At 39.9% G+C, this 22356-nt stretch overlaps 1 protein-coding gene and 1 non-coding gene across 6 annotated transcripts in view; both read left to right on the top strand.

Moving 5' to 3' along the window:
• The window catches only part of MARK3 (microtubule affinity regulating kinase 3), a 112637-nt gene that overhangs the window by 26021 nt on the left and 64260 nt on the right, over positions 1 to 22356 (top strand). For all 5 annotated transcript variants that reach the window (XM_028100119.2, XM_088024430.1, XM_028100101.2 and 2 more), the window contains exons 2-3: positions 5124 to 5315; positions 21768 to 21821. In XM_028100119.2, coding sequence (XP_027955920.1) covers positions 5124 to 5315; positions 21768 to 21821 — 246 coding nt within the window. The remainder of the gene's footprint in view (positions 1 to 5123; positions 5316 to 21767; positions 21822 to 22356) is intronic.
• Positions 21338 to 21528, top strand: LOC114208629 (U2 spliceosomal RNA). Its single transcript, XR_003609080.2, has one exon. It is a non-coding gene; the product is annotated as a U2 spliceosomal RNA (small nuclear RNA).

Here is a 22356-nt window from a genome sequence, read left to right as displayed (position 1 = left end):
GTTCATTCAGCAACAGTGTATTGCACAGCTACTCAGTGCCAGTCACTGCTCCCAAGTTCTGGGAATATCTGGTAATGAACAAAACAGACAAAAAACTCTGTCCTCCTGAAGGTTACATCTAGTGGATGCTAAGGAGTTCCTCTTTTATTGTAAGTAGGTTGGGGAGTAAGCAAAGGTATAAACTTTGGATGCCTATGCATCTTAAGATTCTTTTAATATTCCTATTTTACATGCAATAGAAGACAGTTGATTTGCACATAAGTTAATATTTTGTTCATTTAACTGTGCCTCACTGTAGAAAACTTAATGCATGAAAAGCTGAATTTAAAAAACATGTAAATGAGAAAATATTTTTACATTACAAAAGCTTTTTTAACCCAAATTTTGGATAGTAGTGTAATTTTTTAAAATCTTTATTTATTTATTCATGAAAGAGAGAGGCAGATGGAGAGGGAGAAGAGGCTCCCCTTGGAGCAGGGAACCCAACATGGGGCTCGATCCCAGGACACTGGGATCATGACCTGAGCTGAAGGCAGATGCTCAACAGACTGAGCCCCCCAGTGGTTATATTATAGTAGTATATATATAAAATTATAGCAGTATAATTTTAACGACTGTATTTTCATTGTGTAAATAGTAAAACCACTTGGACACATAGCTCATGGGGACAGGGATTTTGTTTTATGCACTGCTGTGTTTCCAGTACCCAAAACAGCCTGGCACATACATATACACATATAAAATCTGGGGCACCTGGGTGGCTCAGTCGGTTAATCGGCTGCCTTCGGTTGAGGTCTTGATTCCTGGGACCAAGCCCCGCATCGGCCTCCCTGCTCATTGGGGAGTCTGCTTCTCCCTCTCCCTCTGCAACTCCCCCTACTTGTGCGCGCTCTCTCTCAAATAAAGTCTTTTTTAAAAATTTAAAAAATTAGGGGTGCCTGGGTGGCTCAGTCGTTAAGTGTCTGCCTTTGGCTCAGGTCATGATCCCAGGATTCTGGGATCGAGTCCCGCCTCAGGCTCCTGCTCCGCGGGGAAGCCTGCTTCTCCCTCTCCTGCTCCCCCTGCTTGTGTTCCCTCGCTCTCCCCTGCTGTGTTCCCTCTCTTGCTGTGTCTCTGTCAAATAAATAAAAAATCTTTTAAAAATTTAAAAAATTAAAATAAAATCTACCAGGCACCTGAGTGGCTCAGTTGGTTGGGCGACTGCCTTTGGCTCAGGTCATGACCCTGGAGTCCCTGGATTGAGTCCCGCATCAGGCCCTCTGCTCGGCAGGGAGTCTGCTTCTCCCTCTGACCCTCCCCCCGTCTCATGTGCTTTCTCTCTCTCTCATTCTCTCTCTCTCAAATAAATAAATAAAATCTTAAAAAAAATAAAATAAAATCTACCATGTCATCACTCAGTAAATGTTTGAATGAATGAATAGAAGAAAAGTTCTGTTTGGAAGATAGAGAAGAGAAATTTCCCATAATCTAAGCATCTGAACACTACAGTGATAGTATTATGTTATCATGTTATAGTCATTCTAATATATCTATTAAATCCCTGTTCTGTGCCAACTACTGTTCTAAGATCTAAGGAATAATAAATTATTTTACCTGTTTTCGTGAAACTTAAATCTAGTTTGGAAATAAACATATAACAAACATGATCACCAAAATTGTTTTGTTTTTTTTAAGATTTATTTATATGAGAGAGAAAGTGTGTGTGTTCGGTTGTGGGCTGAGTGGGGGGAGGGGCGTTGGGAACAGAGGGAGAGAATCTTCAAGCAGACTCCCTGCTGAGTGCGGAGCCTGACACGGGGCTAGATCCCACAACCCATGAGATCATGACCTGAGCTGAAACCAAGAGTTGGATGCTTAACTGACTGAACCACCCAGGCACCCCACCAAAATTCTTTTAAAACCATACTCCATCTGATGTGCAAAATTTGCATTACAGCAGCACATGTTTTGTTTACAACAAATGTACCTGTTTTGTGTGAAGCCCTCCTCTCATAACTTAGTTGCTGTTTTAGTTTTTTTCTTTGATAAACAGATCTTCATTTATAAATAAGCTATTTCTCCAAAGCTCTTATTTTGAAATTAGAATCCTTTTTGTTATAGGAACAGTATTACAAATTGCTTACATTTGTAGCTGGTTCATAAAAGCCAACTTTACTTAAAATATACATTTACAGTAAAAACATAAAAATTGCATGCAGTATTACATGATAAAACAAGTGAACCTATCCTAAAACCTGGTACCATGAGGGAAGAATAATTAGAGAATATGAGAAAGTAGATGGAATTTAACAGGGAAATTCTGAAAAAAGACATTTTCGAAGACTCCAGAAGCTAATCACACAAATTCTTAAGCTTTCACTTGAGAACACTTGTTTTTCCTTTTTCCTTGATATGTGTATTACAACATAGTTTCTTATGTTTATCAGCTGGATTCAGGCTTGATTTGATCTATAGGTAGTGAGAGAGCAAGAGAAAAAAGGGACATTTTCCTGGATAAAGAGAAAAAAGAATGAAGGAGATTTCGTGTATATGTATGAGTGCTGGGAGAGAGAGCAGTGCCCTGAAAGGCAGGCAGTGGGCCACGGCATCCTTTGAGCCAGGTGTGAGGCAAAAGGAAGCATGAGGCAGCTAGATGCTTGTACATGCAGAATTGTACACATTGGGTGTTTGTAATTCCAGTACCTTTCTGTTTAATATGATTAGAGGTATATATGCTTTGTTTTACTTTTATGGAGCATATTGAGTATTCATCTAACTAACATTTATCAAGGACCATATAGTCTGGCTGGTTTTTTCTTTAAGTTTTTATTTTAATTCCAGTTAATACACAGTGTTATATTGGTTTAAGGTGTATGATACAGTGATTCAACAATTCCGTACATGACCCAGTGCTCATTGAGACAAGCGTGCTCCTTAATCCCCATCACCTATTTCCCCCATTCCCTCCCCCCTCCCCCCCATAACAATCAGTTCTCTATAGTTAAGAGTCTGTTTCTTGGTTTGTCTCACTCTGTTTTTTCCCCCCTTTACTCATCTGTTTTGTTTCTCAAATTCCACATATAAGTGAAATCATATGGTATTTGTCTTGCTCTGACTGACTGACTTTGCATTTATATACTCTAGATCCATCCATGTTATTGCAAATGGCAAGATTTCATTTTTTTTAATTTTTTTGTTATGTTAACCACCATACATTACATCATTAGTTTTTGATGTAGTGTTCCATGATTCATTGTTTGCATATAACACCCAGTGCTCTGTTCAATACGTGCCCTCTTTAATACCCATCACCGGGCTAACCCATCCCCCAACCCCCCAAGATTTCATTCTTTTTTATGGCTGAATAATATTCCTGTGTGTGTGTGTATCTCTTTTTTTTTATTTGAGATTTATTTATTTGCGAGAGAGAGCATGGTGGGAAGAGCAGAGGGACAGGGAGAAGCAGACTCCCCACTTATCAGGGAGCCCGACATGGGGCTCAATCCCAGGACCCTGAGATCATGACCTGAGCCAAAGGCAGATGCTTAACTGACTGAGCCACCCAGGAGCTCCTGTATCTCCTTTATCCATTCATCAATCAGTGGACATTTGGGCTGTTTCCACATCTTGGCTATTGTAAATAATGCTGCTATAAAATAGGGATGTGTGTATCCCTTTGAATTAGTGTTTTTGTATTTTGAGTGTAAATACCCAGTCGTGTGATTGCTGGATCTTAGAGTAGTTCTTTTTTATAACTTTTTGAGGAAACTCCACACTATTTTCCAGAGTGGCTGCACCAGTTTGCATTCCCACCAACAGTGCACGAGGGTTCCCCTTTCTCCATGTCCTCACCAACACCTGTTGTTTCTTTTGTTGTTGATTTTAGCCTTCTCACAGGTGTGAGGTGATAATCACATTGTTTTAATTTGCATTTCACTGATGATGAGTGATAATGAGCTTTTCATGTCTGTTGGCCATCTGTATGTCTTTGGAGAAATGTCTGTTCATGTCTTTACATTTTTTAAAATTGGATTGTTTGGATTTTGGGTGTTGAGTTTGGTAAGTTCTTTATATATTGTGGATACTAACCCTTTATCAGATATGTCATTTGCAAATATCTTTTCCCATTCCATAGGTTGCCTTTCAGTTCAGTTGATTGTTTCCTTTGCTGTGCAGAAGCTTTTTATTTTAATGTAGGTCCCAGTTTATTTTTTTATTTTTTATTTTTTAAGATTTTATTTATTTATTTTGACAGAGAGACAGAGAGGGAACACAAGCAGGGAGAGTGGGAGAGGGAGAAGCAGGCTTCCCGCTGAGCAGGGATCCTGATGTGGGGCTTGATCCCAGGACTCTGGGATCATGACCTGAGCCGAAGCTTAACGACTGAGCCACCCAGGCGCCCCCCAGTTGTTTATTTTTGATTTTGTTTTGCTTGCCTCGGGACCTATCCAGAAAAAACTACAGCCTCTGTCAGAGAAGTTACTGCCTGTGCTCTCTAATCTGGCTGCTTTTTTTAAAAGATTTTATTTATTTGAGAGAGAGTGAGCAAGAGAACAGAAGCTGGGGGAGAGGCAGAGGGAGAGAGAGAAGAGGGCTCCCTGTGGGGCTCGATACCAGGACCCTGGGATCATGACCTGAGCCGAAGGCAGGCAGACGCTCCATAATCTGGCTGCTTCTTGAAACATTATTTTCAATTACTGTTATTAGCAGCATAGTGTAGAAAGAAATTGGGAATCCAGATTCTTTGGATCTTTCACTAAATAGTGATGTGGCCGTGAATAAATCACAAAAATACCCTCCAGTGGTGAAGGATCATTTGTGCAGGTGCACTTAATAGCTTATGGACAAGTTACATTTTTATGACTATAAGGCAATCTTGTTATTCCTATTTTATGTTGCAGCCACATACAGAAAATATCTCATTTCCTTCTGAACACCCACTTCAACCCTTGATACTTTTCTTCTCAGCATTTCCTGTTTTCCTCATAAATTTAGATCATGTGGGCAAATTTCTTTAAAGTGCTAGATGCATTAAGATTAAAATTAAAGCAGTAATGTTTTGTTTCTTCAACTAGGGGCTCTTAAAATTTGGCAAGTACCATGTGTTCTCTCATTTCCTAATTTTTGTGTATGTTATATTGTAGCACACGTCACATGGAGATGGGCGGCAAGAAGTTACCTCTCGCACTGGGCGGTCTGGAGCTCGGTGTAGAAACTCTATAGCTTCCTGTGCTGATGAACAACCTCACATTGGAAACTACAGACTGTTGAAAACAATCGGCAAGGGGAATTTTGCAAAAGTGAAATTGGCAAGACACATCCTTACAGGCAGAGAGGTAAATATTAAGCCTAATTTCTGTTATGACACTTGCTCTGTTTAGTTCCATGTGAGAGAAAGAGGAAGATAATGTATATATTTGAGTTAATTTCTAAGTTAATTATATATTGTTTTTAAGAACAAGAAACTTAACATACTAATTATCTGGGGGGAGCCCGATGCAGGGCTCGATCCCAGGAACCTGGGACCGTGAACTGAGCCGAAGGCAGCTGCTTAACTGGCTGAGCCACCCAGGCGCCCCTGGAGTTACAGACTTTAAAAGTTGCTTCTTCATGTTTTGTATCAACTTAAGTGACAAATCACTGGCCAGTACCTGTTGTTGAGATACCTGGGTTGCCTTTAGAGTCAGAAAAAGCATGAGTGGGTGGGGCTTTCCTTGCTGTCCTTAATCAAAGCTTTCTGAAACAAGGCAAAACCTCTTGAGTTTAGTCCCCACCAATTCTAGGTGGTTACTCGGCCAGTTTCCTTACATGGGCAGCTGGTAAGTGGAAAGAGGAATGGGACAGACAGACCTCTACCCTTCTCCTTAGCTGCAGTTTGGTCTGCCATGTTTTTATCTAGGAGGTTCTCTCTCCAGAAAGGTTTGAATCTGACTAGCAGAGTGGCTTAATCTAAAATTTTCCTGTTCTTTTTTTTTTTAAACTTTGAATTAAACCATTTTACAAACCCATTTTGTTTTTTCCCTATTGTAGGTATTAACCAGAAGCATGGAAAATGTAAACATTATATTTTATATATTATAACATTATATTTCTATATTATAGAAAGTATTATGTAGGAAGTACAGGTTCCTTGAAATTTCTCTCCTCAAAGAGGATCACTTTCAGCAGTTTGTTGTATATTCCCACAGTTTTTTATATAGACATTAACTTTTTGTTTATTTTAACAAAAAGGGACTCATGGACATAACAGTAGTTTTCTTTTTTTAAATTTTTTTTAAAAGATTTTATTTATCTGAGAAAGCGAGAATGAGAGAGAGAGAGAGAGAGCACATGAGAGGGGGGAGGGTCAGAGGGAGAAGCAGACTCCCCACTGAGCAGGGAGCCTGATGCGGGACTTGATCCTGGGACTCCAGGATCATGACCTGAGCCAAAGGCAGTCACTTAACCAACTGAGCAACCAAGGCGCCCCATAACAGTAATTTTCTTAGCAATGTACTTGACCATGTCTGAATCTTTGTGCTCATAGATCTGACACATTCTATTTCCAGTATGTGCTGGCGCCATGGTTTATCCCGTCAGTGGGCATTGAGTGGTTTCTGATTTTTTTGCCCCTGTAAACATCTGCAGTGAACATTCCTTAACATAACTCTCTACCCTTGTTAAGAGTGTTTCTGTAGGATAAATTCCTAGAAGTGGGTGTCCTGGGTCAAAAAGGATGAATATTTGACATTTTAATAGGTACTGCTAAATTGCTTTTGAGAAAATGTCAAGAGTACTTTATTATCCTACCAAACTGAATGAGAGTATCCATTTTTCTATACCCTTACTAATACTATATAGATAATTTTCTGATGGACAAAAAATTATATTTTTTTAAAGCTTGCTTTGGTAACTAGATGATATTTTCATGTATTTTTGTCATTCATATTTGCTTTTTAAAATAAGTTTCCTATTTGTATCCTTTATCCATTTTTCTTTTCTCTTTCAAATCTTAGTGACTGGGGCGCCTGGGTGGCTCAGTCGGTTAAGTGTCCGGCTCTTGGTGTCAGCTCAGGTCCTGACCTCAGGTTGATATTGAGCTCTGTGTCAGGCTCTGTGCTCCGTGGGAAGTCTGCTTCAGATTCTCTCTCCCTCTCCCTCCCTCCCTTTCTTTCTCTCTCAAATAATAAATAAAAATCTTAAAAATAAATAAATCTTAGTGATTTAAACCCATTATGTGTTTCATGCATCAGTCTGATCTGTCTGGGTTTCATGACTCGGTAAGAAAGGTTTACTTTGTCCCAAGATCTAAAAACAAGGTTCTGTATCTTCTTCAGACACTCCTATGACTCCTGTTTGAATGTTTCATTCATTCGGTATATATTTTGGGAGATTAATATGAAGTGTAGGGATCAAACCCTTTTTTTCCCCCCATGTGGATTACCACTTTTCCTGGGATCATCTGTCCTTTTCCCCAATTGAGGATACCTGCTTTATCACATACCAAATTCCCATATATGTCTCTTTGTTTCTCTGATCTGTTTGTTTAGCCTTGTATCCATATGGTGGTAATTTTATTACTGCAGCTTTGAATTGTACATTTGTATGTTTTAGAGTAAGTTAAATGCTCTGCAGATTATTCTTTATTTTTTAAAAACTTTATACCTCGGCGCACCTGGGTGGCTCAGTCGTTGGGCATCTGCGTTCGGCTCAGGTCATGATCCCTGGTTCCTGGGATGGAGCCCTGAATCGGGCTCCCTGCTTAGCGGGAGGCCTGCTTCTCCCTCTCCCACTGCCCCTGCTTGTGTTCCCTCTCTCTCTGTCTCTCTCTCGCTCTGTCAAAGTAAATAAATAAAATCTTTAAAAAAATAAAAAATAAAAACTTAATACCTCTTCTTGCCATTTACTGTGTTAGATTTATTGTTTTTTTTTAAGATTTTATTTATTTATTAGAGAGAGAGAGAGAAACAGCATGAGAGGGGAGAAGGTCAGAGGGAGAAGCAGGCTCCCCGCTGAGCCGGGAACCTGATGTGGGACTCAATCCCAGGACTCCGGAATCATGACCTGAGCCGAAGGCAGTCACTTAACCAACTGAGCCACCCAGGCACCCATATTTATTTTAGAATCAAGATACTGTGTCCCAAAAATAGTCTTACTGGAAATTTGATAAGATTAATTTTGATTGGAATTAACTGTATTTATAAACTGATCTGGGGGAATTTGCTATTTGAATGATACTAAGTCTTTCTATATAGGAATATGAAATGTGTCACAATTTTGTTTTCAGGGTTTATAATTTTCTTCATCTAGGTTTTTCATCATTCTTTTTTTTAAGGGGATTACAAACAAATTCTACAGAGTAGGTGAATGGTTTTGCATAATTCTTAAGTTCATTCCAAGGTATTTTAAAATTTTTGTTGCTGCTGTGAATGGCATTTTTTCCTTAGCTGTTATGAATAATATGGGAAGGCTGTAACATTTGTATAACATCTTGTATCTGAGCACCCTTTGAACTCACTCTCATTTTGGATATCAGAGTTAAGCAAGTTTGTGTTATTTTTAAAATTACACATCATTGTTTCCTTTGAGGTACAGTTCTCTGAATTGTAACACATTCGTAGATTCACTACTACCACCGTGATCCAGGTAGCTACTGAGAGCTGTCAGGTCAAGCTGTTTTTAAAGGATGGGCAAAATACCAACGCGTTTATCTGTTAACAGGAATAATCTGACAGAAAGGGGGAAAGTGGTGCTGTGGGCGAGATACTTGAGAGGGTGAAGGGGGTGGCGGAAGTGTTAGCCCTGGTGATGTGGGCAGTTCTGACATAGAAACAGGAGAAAGGTTGAGGGCACTGGCATAGGTGCAGCTCAGGACTGTGTGTGATCTGGGAGCCAGTGGAGGTTTTCTGCTCGTTGCAGCTCTTTCTTCAGTAAAATGGAAAGCAAGATCATCTAAGAGTGTGATTATCAAGGAGATAGGAGATATTAGAGATGTAAGAAGTTATAGTAATTACTGGGCAAGCAGAAGAGTTAACGGACTGGAAGAATGCAGTAGAATTGCGAGGTGGCCTTAAGGTTTCCCTAAGGGGATCATGGATTTAAAGTGGGAATAAGCAGCATGGCTGGAAATAACTCTCCAGCAACATTTAGGTACCCAGACACAGGCATGGCATTTATAGATAGTTGGGATTTTTTCACACTAACTGTAGAGAATGGGAACAGAGCAAGGGCATTGATTTGGAATACCTAAGGGAGTGATTACAGTGAAGGACTACAGATTTGAATAGTAAATAACTTGAGAGAGAAGACAAACCATAAGAAGGTGGTGGGACCAGTCATTATGGATCCTGGTGAGTTCAGACAGTTATTGGCGTTCTAGATTGAGTGGTCAGGAAAGGTAGAGGAGGTGATAGAGAGTGGGAAGCTCAAAATTAAGGTCAGAAGGAGTTTTCCAGTATTGGTAGTTCCAGAGATTGGAGTATAACAGTGTAAGTGGCTTAAGTGTGTGAATTTTTTTTTCCTCTCTAGAACCTTTTTAGACTCTTCACATTTATCCTTGCTATTCAGAAATTTCAGAGTGAGGTACAGGGAGTTGATCTGCATCCACTCTTTTTTTTTTTTTTTAAGATTTTATTTATTTGAGAGAGAGAGAACACGAGAGGGGGGAGGGTCAGAGGGAGAAGCAGACTCCCCGCCGAGCAGGGAGCCTGATCTGGGACTTGATCCCGGGACTCCAGGATCATGACCTGAGCCAAAGGCAGTCGCTTAACCAGCTGAGCCACCCAGGTGCCGATCTGCATCCATTCTTCTTGATTGCTCATTGGACCCTTTCAGTTTGGAGATTTCTTGTCTTTCAGTTCCAGAGAATTGTCTCATTTTATTATTTAAAAATCTTCATTCTGTAATTCTTACTAATCAGAGATTGGAACTCTTGGAAAAGAACCTTGACTTTTTTTGAAAAAATCTGTTCTCCATCTGTGTTTCTATTTTATTTTCTGGGCAATGTCTTTAATTTCATCTTTTGTTAAATTTGTGTGTATGTGCGTCCTGATGTATCTCCTCCCCCTTCCTCCCAGCTCTTTCTTTCTTTTTTCTTTTTTTTTAAGATTTAATTTATTCATTTGTCAGAGAGAGAGAAAAAGCAGGAGCAGCAGAAGCAGCAGGCAGAGGGAGAAGCAGGCTCCCCACTGAGCAAGGAGTCCAATGTAGGACTCGATTCCAGAACCCTGGGACCATGACCCAAGCTGAAGGCAGCCACCCAACCGGCTGAGCCACCCAGGCACCCCTCTCCCAGCTCTTTCTTGTTCTCTGATTATTTGTATAGTATCCAGTTCTGGGATCATGAATGCTGTTTCTTCTGTTAACAACTCCCTGTGAGGGTAATAAAGGCTTTCCTCTTTTTTTTTTTTTTTTAAAATAGATTGTGCTTCCTGCACCATTTCTCTTTTCTATGGGGTTCTTCCTTGGTAACTGTCTGTCATACAGAGCCTTTCTTTGAAATCTGATAATCTGTGGTCATCTGTTTGTATTTCAGATGGAGCTTTCAGAAACTCATCAATAGCTGAGTTTGCAAACAGGATATGTTTGACCACACGTAGCTTTCCTGTTGGGAGTTGTCTGGTGCTTTTATTGCAGGACCCCAGATATCTGTGTCTTTAGATCTCTTCTCTGAGGCCATTCTGTTTCTGTAAATAAGAATCCTCTGTTCTGGGGTGCCTGGGTGGCTCAGTTGGTTAAGCGGCTGCCTTCGGCTCGGGTCATGATCCCAGGGTCCTGGGATTGAGTCCGCATTGGGCTCCTTGCTCAGCGGGGAGCCTGCTTCTCCCTCTCCCTCTGCCTGCCTCTCTGCCTACTTGTGCTCTCTATCTCTGTCAAATACATAAATAAGATCTTTTTTTAAACTTTTTTTTAAGTGTTTTATTTATTTATTCATGAGAGTCAGAGAGAGAGAGAGAGAGAGGCAGAGGCAGAGGGAGAAGCAGGTTGCCCGCCTAGCAGGGAGCCGGATGCGGGACTCTATCCCAGGACCCTGGGATCATGACCTGAGCCGAAGGCAGACGCTTAACTATCTGAGCCACCCAGGCGCCCATAAATAAAATCTTTAAAAAAAAAAAAAAGAATCCTCTGTTCTGCCTGGGAGGAGCTGGCCGTCCAACCCCTCATGGTAGTCTAACACTTAATTTCCCCCTTTTCATCTCCAGGCCTGTTTCTGTCCTCTGTTGGGCTCATTGGCTGGGTTGAGGAGCAGCACACGTTCTGCATACAGACTCGTGACCTCGTAATTTAGCCCAGTAGCTCCACTATTGCCTTTGGTGCCTCCCAGCCTCCCAAGTTTGGAGCCCTTCCCGAATTATGCTGGGCAAATCATGTTGTTTCTGGTGATGGTTTTCTCTGCTCTCTTTCAGAAAATTACTGAACTATGTTGTCTTGTTTTTATGAGGAAAAAACCCCTTTGTACAAAACTAACTGTTGTTAGCCGTGCTGTTATGCCTGCATGCCTTTACTGTCTGTCCTCCACATTTCACCGGGAGCGAGCTCTTAACCTGCTTCCCGTGTGTGTGCTGTGTGCTGTCCCCGGCGCTGAAGGAGGCACCAGAGAGCAGGAAGGGGAAGGATTAGATCTGGCACCGCATTCACCATTTGTTGTTGATTTTAAGAATGATAAACTGTAGTTCTTCATTCCAGGTGTGCTCAACTTCTTGGGACTTTAGATAAGTGGTTTTATATTTTAGTAACAACTTTTTGTGTGTGTGAAGATCATCTTCACAGAGAGTTTGGAGACTAGAGAGGAAGAAAATCCCACACTTAAAATATTCTGAATACCATTTTTATCTTTGTATATTCTTCATATGTATGTTTTTTCACCGTATTTTTGGTCATAATTTTGTATTCTGGTTTTTCTCCCTCAGAATTTCATGCCGAGCAGTTCTCCATGCCGCTTCGTGGTCATTGTACCAGCTTTAGTGGTTGTGCGCGGTTGCATTGATTAGAACGACACTTCCCAAATTCTTTGTGTCTCAGAACGCCTTTAAACTTTTAAAATTGAGGACTCCCGGGATTCCTGGGTGGCTCAGTTGGTTAAGTGTCTGCCTTCAGCTCAGGTCATGAACCCAGGATCAAGGGATGGAGTCCCACATCCAGCTCCTTGCTCGCCGGGGAGCCTGCTTCTCCACTGCCTGCCACTCGCCCTGCTTGTGTGTGCACTCTCTCTCTGTGACAGATAAGTAAATAAAATCTTTTTTAAAAAAAATTGAGGACGGGGCACTGGGTGGCTCAGTCGTGAAGCATCTGCCTTCAGCTCAGGTCATGATCCCAGGGTCCTGGGCTCAAGCCCCGCATTGGGCTCCCTGCTCAGCGGGGAGCCAGCTTCTCCCTCTACCCCTCCCCTTTCTCTCTCTCTCTCAAATAAATAAAATCTTTAAAAAATAAATAAATAAAAGTAAAAATAAGTAAAAATAAAAAAAAGTTGAGGACTCCCAAAAAGCCTTTGTTTACATGGGTTGTATAGACTGATATTTACCATACTAGAACTTAACACTAATAAATTTAAAACATATTAATTCATTTAAAGTAATAACAGGGATGCCTGAGTGGTTTAGATAGTTAAGTATCTGCCTTCGGCTCAGGTCTTGAACCCAGGGTCCTGAGATCAAGTCCCACACTGGGCTCCCTGCTGAGCAGGGAGCCTGCTTCTCCCTCTCCGTCTGCCTGCTGCTCCCCCTGCTTGTGCTCTCTTTCTCTCTCTCTCTGACAAATAAATAAAATCTTTAAAAAAATTAAGTAATAACAGACCTATTACATTTAATTTAAATAACATTTTTTTCAAAGATTTCATTTATTTATTTGACAGAGAGACAGCAAAAGAGGGAATACAAGCAGGGGGAGTGGGAGAGGGTGAAGCAGGCCTCCCGCTGAGCAGGGAGCCCGATGTGGGGCTCGATCCCAGGACCCTGGGACCATGACCTGAGCAGAAGGCAGATGCTTAACGACTGAGCCACCCAGGCGCCCCTAAATAACATTTTTATGAGGAAAAAAAACCCTATTGTACAAAACAAATTATTGAAAAGAGTGACATTGTTTGTTTTTTTGCAAATATCTTTAGTGTCTGTTTTAATAGAAGGTAGCTGGGTTTTCATATATTCTGCATTTATGTCGGTATACTGTTTTGGTCAAAGTTTTTTAAAGTTATTTATTTGAGAGAGAGCAAGTGAGTGAGCACGAGTTGGGGGAAGGGCAGAGGGAGAGGGAGAAGCAGGCTCCCCACTGAGCAGGGAGCCCATGAGGGGCTTGATCCCAGGACTCTGGGATCATGACCTGAGCCAAAGGCAGATGTTTATCTGACTGAGCCACCCAGGTGCCCTTGGTTGAAGTTTATGAAGAAAATCTGACCTCACACGGATAATATAACTAAAAAAAAGAGGAGTGTCTTAATTCCCTTTTTCAGATAATTGCAAATACTGTTCTTTGATACTCTACTAAAACTCAGCAAGTAGTAATTTGGTGGCAGAGGGGGCAATGATTAATGGAATGTTTATTCAAAACAACTATAGTGACGGCCAAAAGCTGTTGATACCCAGAACAATTTGCTTCATTTGGAAATTAGTAGTAGTAGATTTGGCAGTGAGCGAGCAGAAGGGTGAAAGCCTCCTGTTCCACTAACAGATATAATTGAAAAATATAAAGATGTTCATCTTGCTTTTAATACAATCTGGAGGTGGAGTATTTACTGTTGGTGTGCAGAAAAAGAGAAAACCTCACCTGAACCCAGTTGCTGCATATTTAAAATCACTTACACAACTGTTACACTTTTTTTATTGTGGTAAAATATACATAACATGAAATTTACCGTTTTAACCATTTTAAGTGTACAGTTTGGCGGCATTAAGTACATTTGCATTGTTGTGCAACCGTCACCATCACCCATCTCTAGGACAGATACAGTTGATCTCACTTGCAAATTCCATATTTTCAGATTCATCTGCTCACTACAGTTTGTTTGTAATTCCAAAATCAGTACTTGCAGTGCTTTTGCAGTATTTGTGGATATGCACAAAGCATCAGAAAGTTTGAATTGCCCAATGTATGCATCCCCTGCTGAGATCCAACAAGGTGATGATGCTCTGCCTTGTTTCAGCTTTCATACCACAACAAATGCTCTTTTTGTGGTCTGTTTACTCCATGGTTTTTGCATTTTTGTGCTTTTTGTTGTCAATTTTGCTGTTTAAAATGGCCCCCAAGTGTACGGCTGAAGTACTAGCCAGTGTTTCTAAGTGTAAGGCTGTGATGTGCCTGATAGAGAAAACACATTTGTTAGATAAGCTTCATTCAGACATGAGTTAGGTTCTGCTGCTGGCTGACAGTTCAATGTTACTGAATCAATGATATGTAGTAAATAAGGTGTGCTTAGAAACACACATAAAACAAGGTTATGTATTGATCAGTTGATGAAAGTTTTTATGACCAGGGTCCCATAGGAACCTAACCCTGTATTTCCTCTAGGAGCAGTATTCACAATGGCTTTGTAGAACATAATTACCATACCCAACAACAAACAACGATCTGTTTTTTTTTTAATTTTATTGTTATGTTAATCACCATACATTACATCATTAATTTTTGATGTGGTGTTCCATGATTCATTGTTTGTGCATAACACCCAGTGCTCCACGCAGAACTACTATCTCTGTTTTTGAAAGAGAAGTTATCTGGTGTTTTCCCCTAACAGATATATGGAGAAGGGTATCAAAAAATCACAGGCTTTCCTTGTATATCTATGATTTTTGATTCGCCATTAATGTTTTCAAGGGGGAGCACTACGAAGCAAATTGAGAGCTCTGTACATGGGACATGGTATGTGGAGGCTGCTGGTCATGTGTCCGGCTTAGCTTCCTGGTGGTCAGTAGGAAAGTTGCCACATACACAGCACAAAGTGATTTTCTCAGTGAGGTTTCCCTGGATTGTACTCTTTGGGCACACCGTAGGCTTGTATGTGCCCTGCTGTGTGGGCCTCAGATTTTTATCTTCCAGAAATTGTTTAAAGTCACTTTTCTCCTGATGGCACCTCTCCCATTCTCTTTGTCATTCTTTGTTCTTTAATTGGACCAGCAGGTGGGAGAAGAGGGAAATGCATGGGATCAATACGCCCCCTTTAACTAAATGCCCTCATTGTGGTTATGAGAAACCTTTTGACTTAGTTATTTGTATTCAAGTTCTGTTATGCAGTTTAAAGAGTCAAGGCTTGTTTAAAAACCGAGTCCCTTGATCCCCCACCCCCATTTCCTAATCTCCCAAGATGGCCAATTTCAGTCTTTTAAACTTTTTTTTTTGTTTTTATTTTAATTACAGTTAGTTAACATACAGTGTTATATTAGTTTCAAGTGTACAATATAAACTGATCCTTTAGGTTACTTCTATCTTTAGCATGCTTTTATTCTTTAGAAACATTTTTTATTGAAGTATAGTTGATACACAGCATGCTCTTATTCTTACTTAATTTTTTGGTTTTAGGCATTATCTGCTGTCTTTTCATGACGGTTATTTAGAGTCATGATTGATTTTTTTTTAAATAAACTCCTTATTGAAATATAACACACATCCAGGGAAAGTGCCCAGATCATAAGTGTACACCTTGATGAATTAACACAAAGTAAACACATTTGCATAACCATGACCCAGGGCAAAACTATACTATGACTTGAACCCCAGAAGCTTCCCTTCTGTCTTCTTCTTCTCACTTTTCTGTCCTTCCTCCCCAAGGTAACCAGTGTCTTGACTTCTAACACCGTAGATCATTTTTTGTCTTCCTTAATGTGCTAATGGAATCATACAGTAGATACTATTTTGTGTCTGCCTCTTTTACTGCACTTCATGTTTGTGACATTCTTCCATGTTGTGTTTCTTCTATGTGTTGGGTGTTATGTTTTAATTTGAAGTTTTATTTTTGTAGCCACTTATTGTAGTTGTTCAGCTTGGTCTTTATTGCTGTGGACTAATTTGTGTCTCTCAAAATCATATATTAAATCCCTAACCCCCAGTGTATTTGGAGATAGGGCTTTTGTGGAAATAGGTTAAATTAGATCATAAAGGTAGGGTCCTGATCCAGTAGGATTAATGTCCTTACAAGAAGAGACACCAGAAAGCTGCTCCCTCTCCACCATGTAAGGACGCGGTGAGAAGGGGGCCATCTGCAAGCCAAGAGGAAAAGCCTCACCAGGAACTGACCATGCTGGTCAGACTCTGATCTTGGACTTCCAGCCTTCCAATCTGTGAGAAAATAAATTTCTGTTGTTTAAGCCACTCAGTCTGTGGTATTTTTGTTATCGCAGCCTGAGCTAATAATCCATCCTTCCAGGCTACTGCATCCTCTTAAAGACCTGGGATCTTTTTTTTGACTGCTCTTTTAGTGTTTGTGGATGCTTTAATGCATATTGGGAGCAGGATTTGGGGACCTTTGACCACGAGAAAATTGACAGGAAGTGAAAGATGAGGGTATTTATTTCTCTGGTGGGTGTTTGCTACAGGTTTATTGGGCCCTCTGGGGTGGCGTATATCGAGGGAAGCCCTTCTCGTGTATGAGCTCTCTTTATCCCTCTTTTGTAATTTTCCACTTTGTTTCTGGCATCAGGGTGAATAAATGGAATTTCCCAGAACTTTACACAACAAGTGGCAGGGGCATTCCTCTTTCCTCGCCAGTGAACTCCCTTGGCTTTTGCTATGCACGCCCCATCCCCTGCCAAAAAAAACCTCCAAAAAACTCCACAACCTTGGGAACATGTGTGTGGTCTTTCCAGTCTCCATCTGTCTCAGGTACCTGGTGATGCCCCCACAGTTGCTTCCTCTCTTACTGTCTTCGAGGTCTGAGCTCTCCCCCAGGAACGAGCTCTGGGCCAAGATTATTTTGGTAGTTGAGTCACCCCAGCAGGGAGCTGGAGGAAGAGGGGATTATAGGCTTCCCCCTCAGGCTTCATGGCCACACAGATTGACATCATTGTAAATAACTGTTTCACTCAGAGGACACTTACTTTTAATAAAATGACTCTCTTCTACAGTTTGATTTAGCTGAATGAAACATTTTGAGCTTCTGCTTTTGCTTTAAATACTATTTGAATAGCAGTATTTGAAAAAGAAAATGCTTAAGAATAGAATCTTTTCTGTAGAATAGAAGGCAGATACTGAACAGAGCCAGAAGAAGCTAGTGATCAAGAGTTTGGTCATGAAAGGGGCGCCTGGGTGGCTCAGTTGGTTAGGCAACTGCCTTTGGCTCGGGTCGTGATCCCAGGGTCCTGGGATCGAGCCCCGCATTGGGCTCCCTGCTCTACGGGGGGGCCTGTTAGTCCCTCTCCCTCTGCCGCTCTCCTGCTCTCTCTCTCTCTCTCTCTCTCTCTGCCAAATAAATAAATAAATAAATAAAATCTTAAAAAAAAAAAAAGTCTGGTCAAGAGAATAGAAACCAGGTCTCAGAGGATCAGAGGGAAGAAGAACCAGGAAGCATATTTGATAAATCTGGCCATTAGAAGGAGGAAGAAAACAGAATGGTGGCCAGAAAGGAATAGTATATCTAAGGGGTTTCTTTGGAAATTGGGAGATCCATGGATACCACATAAAATTACTTATGAAAGTACAGTTTGAAGAAAATTAATCCATTAAACTTTGAAATAATTAATTAAAAAAAAAGATTTTACTTATTTGGAGGAGCAAGCGAGAGAGAGCACGAGCATAGGGAGGGGCAGCGGGAGAGAGAGAAGCAGACTCCCTGCCAACCAGGGAGCCCAGTGTGATGCGGGGCTCAATCCCAGGACCCTGAGATCATGACCTGAGCCAAAGGCAGATGCTTAACCGACTGAGCCACCCAGGCACCACTGAAATAATGTAATTTTTTTAAAGATTTTATTTATTTACTTGAGAGAGAGAGAATGAGAGAACACATGAGAGGGGGGAGGGTCAGAGGCAGAAGCAGACTCCCTGCCGAGCAGGGAGCCTGATGTGGGACTTGATCCAGGGACTCCAGGATCATGACCTGAGCCGAAGCAGTCGCTTAACCAACTGAGCCACCCAGGCGCCCTGAAATAATGTAATTTTTAAAAATTACATTGATATCTGTTAAAACACCAGAAACCCTATTTCTTCACTCTTCTGTCTCCATCTCAAACATGTGTGTGGTTACTGAGTATGAGTGGTCAGGGCTCACATAAGCTCAGGAAGCACTTATGTACCTAGTAGTATGTTGGGGCTATAACAAGACGTCAATCCCCAGCTGAGATGTGAACAAGGTCATTGTTTGTATACTCCAGCCACTGACATTTCCTTTCACTTTTTTTATTATAGTTTCCACCAAGACTTGTGTTTTCCAAATATGAAATCAGAATTCTGTCTTTGCTTTTTTCAAGCACACACATGCTAACTGTCTACCCCTCCTGCAATTCTGGTTTCTTTTTCCTCCCCAATTGGGGTGGGCTGGGGTGGTGGGTCCTTACGCTCCAAGGTCAAGTTCACTGGGTGCCATGTTAGCAGCATTTGTCTGTCTTTAGCTCCTCTGGAGGTCAGTGGGTTCATAGGAAGTAATAGATAACTTAGGCAGATGGAGGCTTTAGGCCAAGTGAAGCAGGGGTTGTTGTTTTTTTAAGTGTTAATATGAATAAGTGCAGCAGTTCTTGAAGTAGCTTTGGGGACCCCTGGAGGTCTCTCTGGAGAACCTTTTAGAGGGTCTGCAAAGTCTGTACTATTTTTGTAATACTATTAAGACAATACTTTTTCCATTCTCTTTCATGAACCTAAAGTAAAATTTTTCCAGAGGCTACATGACGTGTGACATCACAACAGATTGAATCTATGATATGTGAGAATTTCATAAAAATGTTATTTATATTAACATGTAATGGGCTTACTTTTTTCCGTTTATTGTGATAAAATACACATAGCATAAAATTACTCTCAACTATTTTTAAGTGTATGTTTCAGTAGTATTGAATACATTTATATTGTGTAACCATTACCGTCATGCATCTCCAGACCTATTTTCATCTTGTAAAACTGAAACTCTGTATCCATAAATACTAACTCCCCATTCCTTCCTTCCCCCGTTCTACTTTCTGTCTCTATGAATGTGAACTCTCTAGGAACCTCATAAAGTGGAATCATATAGTATCTGTCCTTTTGTGTCTGGCTTGTTTCATTTAACATAGTGTCCTCAAGGTTCATCCATGCTATAGCATGTGTCAGAATTTCCTCCCTTTTTAAGACTGAAAAATATTCTGCTGTATGGAGACACCACATGAGGCTTATCCATTCATCACTCTGTGGACGCTGGGGTTGCTTCCACATCTTAGCTATTGTGAATAGTGCTGCTGTGAATGTGGTGTATAAATGTCTATTTAAGTCCCTGCTTTTGGTTCTTCTGGGTACATACCCAGAAATGGAATTGCTTGATCATATGGTAATTTCTATTTTTAATTTTTTTAAGGAACTCTATACTGTTTTCCACAGCAGCTGTACCATTTTACATTCCTACCAGCAGTGCACAAGGGTTCCAGTTTCCCTACATCCTTACTGCTTGTTGTTTTCTGGGAGGTTGTTTTGTGTTTTTTTTTTTAGTAGCCATCTTGATGGGTGTGAAATGGTATGTTGGGGTTTTGGTTTGCATTTCCCTAATGATCAGTGATGTTGAGCATCTTTTTTATGTGCTTACTGGCCGTTTGTACAGTTAACCCTTGAACTACATAGTTTGAATTGGGCAGGTTTACTTATATGTAGATTTTTTTCTTTAAATGCAGTTGAGTACTATATTTTCTCTTATCATTTTTGTAATACATTTTCTTTTCTCTAGCTTACTTTATTGTAAGAACACACACAACATACAAAATACATGTTCATCAGCTATATATATTATTAGGCTTCCCATCAACAGTAGGCTATTAGTAAAGTTTTGGGGGAGTCAAAAGTTATTCATGGATTTTTGACTTGGAGGGGGCAGTGCCCCTACCCCCATATTGTTCAGGAGTCCACTGTAGATCTTTGGGGAAATGTCTCTTCAAGTCCTTTGCCCATTTTTCAATTGGGTTTTTTGTCGTTGAGTTATAGGAGTTCTCTCTATATTCTTGATATTAATCCCTTCTCAGATCTATGATTTGTAAATATTTTTTCCATTCTCTGGGTTGCCCTTTTACTCTGTCAGTATTGTCTTTTGATGCACAGAATTTAAAAATTTTTGTTAAATCTAATTTGGCTATTTCCTTTGTTGCCTGTGCCTTTTGTGTCATATCTAAGAAATCACTGCCCGGTCCAGTTTTGTGAATCTTTTGCTGTATGTTTTCTTCTAAAACATTAGAAGAAATTTAAAATTTAAAACTAATTTTAACTCATATTCAGGTGTTTGATCCATTTTGCAGTAATTTTTGTAGATGATGTTAGGTAAGAGTTCAGTTTCATTCTTTTGCATGTGGATATCCAGTTTTCCCAGCACCATTTGTTGAATATTATGTTGAAATGAATCTTACTATGTTCAATACTTATTTTTACAATTTTTCAGTTTTCATTTGTAATAAGGTAAATATTAATAGATATAACCCACATTTGGGATCATTAGTAATCTTTAAGAGTGTAAAGGGGACCAAAAAGTTTGAGTACTACTGACATAGAGGATCTCCAAGCACTTTCCCCAGACTTTCACTCCCTTTCTTCAGTGGTGCTTCTTATTGGATCTGGTCCTGAAGGATGCACAGTAGGAATACAGCCTCATCAGTGTGGGGTTAGATCATTTGTTGTCCTGGACCTCAGTTGCAAAGCTGAGTTAATTATGTTCTCCAGTTCCTGGCAAAGCCTCTTTCTTCACTTATGTTCCCTTTCATCCCCTGTTGTTACCCTCTCCCTCCATTCTGGATGTTCCTAGTTCCTAGAAGTCACTTTTATTCTAGAAAGGACAACATGCCAGATAAGGACGCTGCTGCAGGTCCATTTAGTAAATATTAGTAAAACTGATTTTTTTTTTTTAAAGATAAGTGTGTATGACTAGAAGCTATAGTTCTTTCTTTCTGTATCTTAGTGGTTTGTTAAGACTGCTTGGGGTTTACTCACGCCTTTTTGAACAGAGGTGACCAGGTAATCCATTTGTTGTCTCTGTACATGTTTCACTTGGCCTACAGATTGCTCTGGAACTAGTCCCTTTTCCTTCTTTAACTACCTAAAGATCTTTTCTATTTTTTTTAAATAAAGTGTTTTTAAAGTTTCAGATTGAACTCCAACCTATTAGTTCATATATTTACTTAATTACCAAGCTCTTACTGTGTGTAAGACACTCTGAGCAAGGCACTCTGGGGTATATAAATCTGTGAAAGCTGTATGTACTGCCCTTGAATCCCAGAGTCAGATAAAATTAAAATATCGGCTTGCTTCTCAGCCTTTTGGCTAAGAGCAAGTGTAGTATCTGTTCTTCTCAGTTTAATATCTGATACCTCCTCTGTCTGAGGACAATACATTAAATGGATTTGGGGAACTAGGAAATGGAATAGGAGCTTGCTCCTTCCACTCCGTGCATTGACCTGGTATTGCAGTACTTCCAGGAATGGTGCAACCACCACCACCCCTGTCCTTGGATTAAAATTAAAAAAAAAAAAAATTTTTTTTAAGTATTGCTGAATAGGGAATAGATCTGCTTCATTATCCTACGTTTTTAGAAGTGTTTTCATTATATAATCAATCTCTCTCTGTCTTTCTCATGTCCCACATGTCTGGGCATTTACAAAACTATTACCAGTTAGTCTATAGTTACCAAATTTGTAAAATCTATAAATATTTATTAATTTATTTTTTTCTAGGTTGCAATAAAAATAATTGACAAAACTCAGTTGAATCCAACAAGTCTACAAAAGGTAAGATTGGTTTGGTATCCAGTATTTTTTTAAATGATTTTCAGTGCTAATTGCCATCTAATTGGTCCCACCAATACCTCAACTGTTATTTGTATATATTATGTTTAGTACAATAAGCTTCCTATTCCTCAGTGTAACTTAGGTGTAGTATTATATGAAAAGTTGTTGGATTGTTTTCCTTTAGATGAAGATAATGATTTTTAAATGTTTTTAATAGCACAAATTGAAGGCTATACATTTTAGTTGAATATTCTAACTATTGACTAGAACAGAGTTTTTAAACATAAGACAGAACATGCTTTTGTGTAATTAGTCTTATGCAGAGTTATATACCTTTCTCATAGCTAGTACTGAGGTCTTTAAAGTCAGCACTTTGGCTTTATTAAACTCTGCCACTATGACTAATTAAGGACTGATGATTAATTCATATGAAAGGAAAATATAAAAATACAAATGATAGTTGAAAACATGGTTGTAATGCACTGTTGCGATTTGTATCATCTAATGGAGATCAGAAGTCCTCAACCTTGTTGCA

This window comes from Eumetopias jubatus, unplaced genomic scaffold, assembly GCF_037043125.1.
Source record: "Eumetopias jubatus isolate StellerSeaLion01/CBP00866 unplaced genomic scaffold, mEumJub1_p1.0 scaffold_7, whole genome shotgun sequence".
Lineage (NCBI taxonomy): Eukaryota > Metazoa > Chordata > Mammalia > Carnivora > Otariidae > Eumetopias > Eumetopias jubatus.
This window is presented reverse-complemented; position numbering and strand designations above follow the sequence as displayed.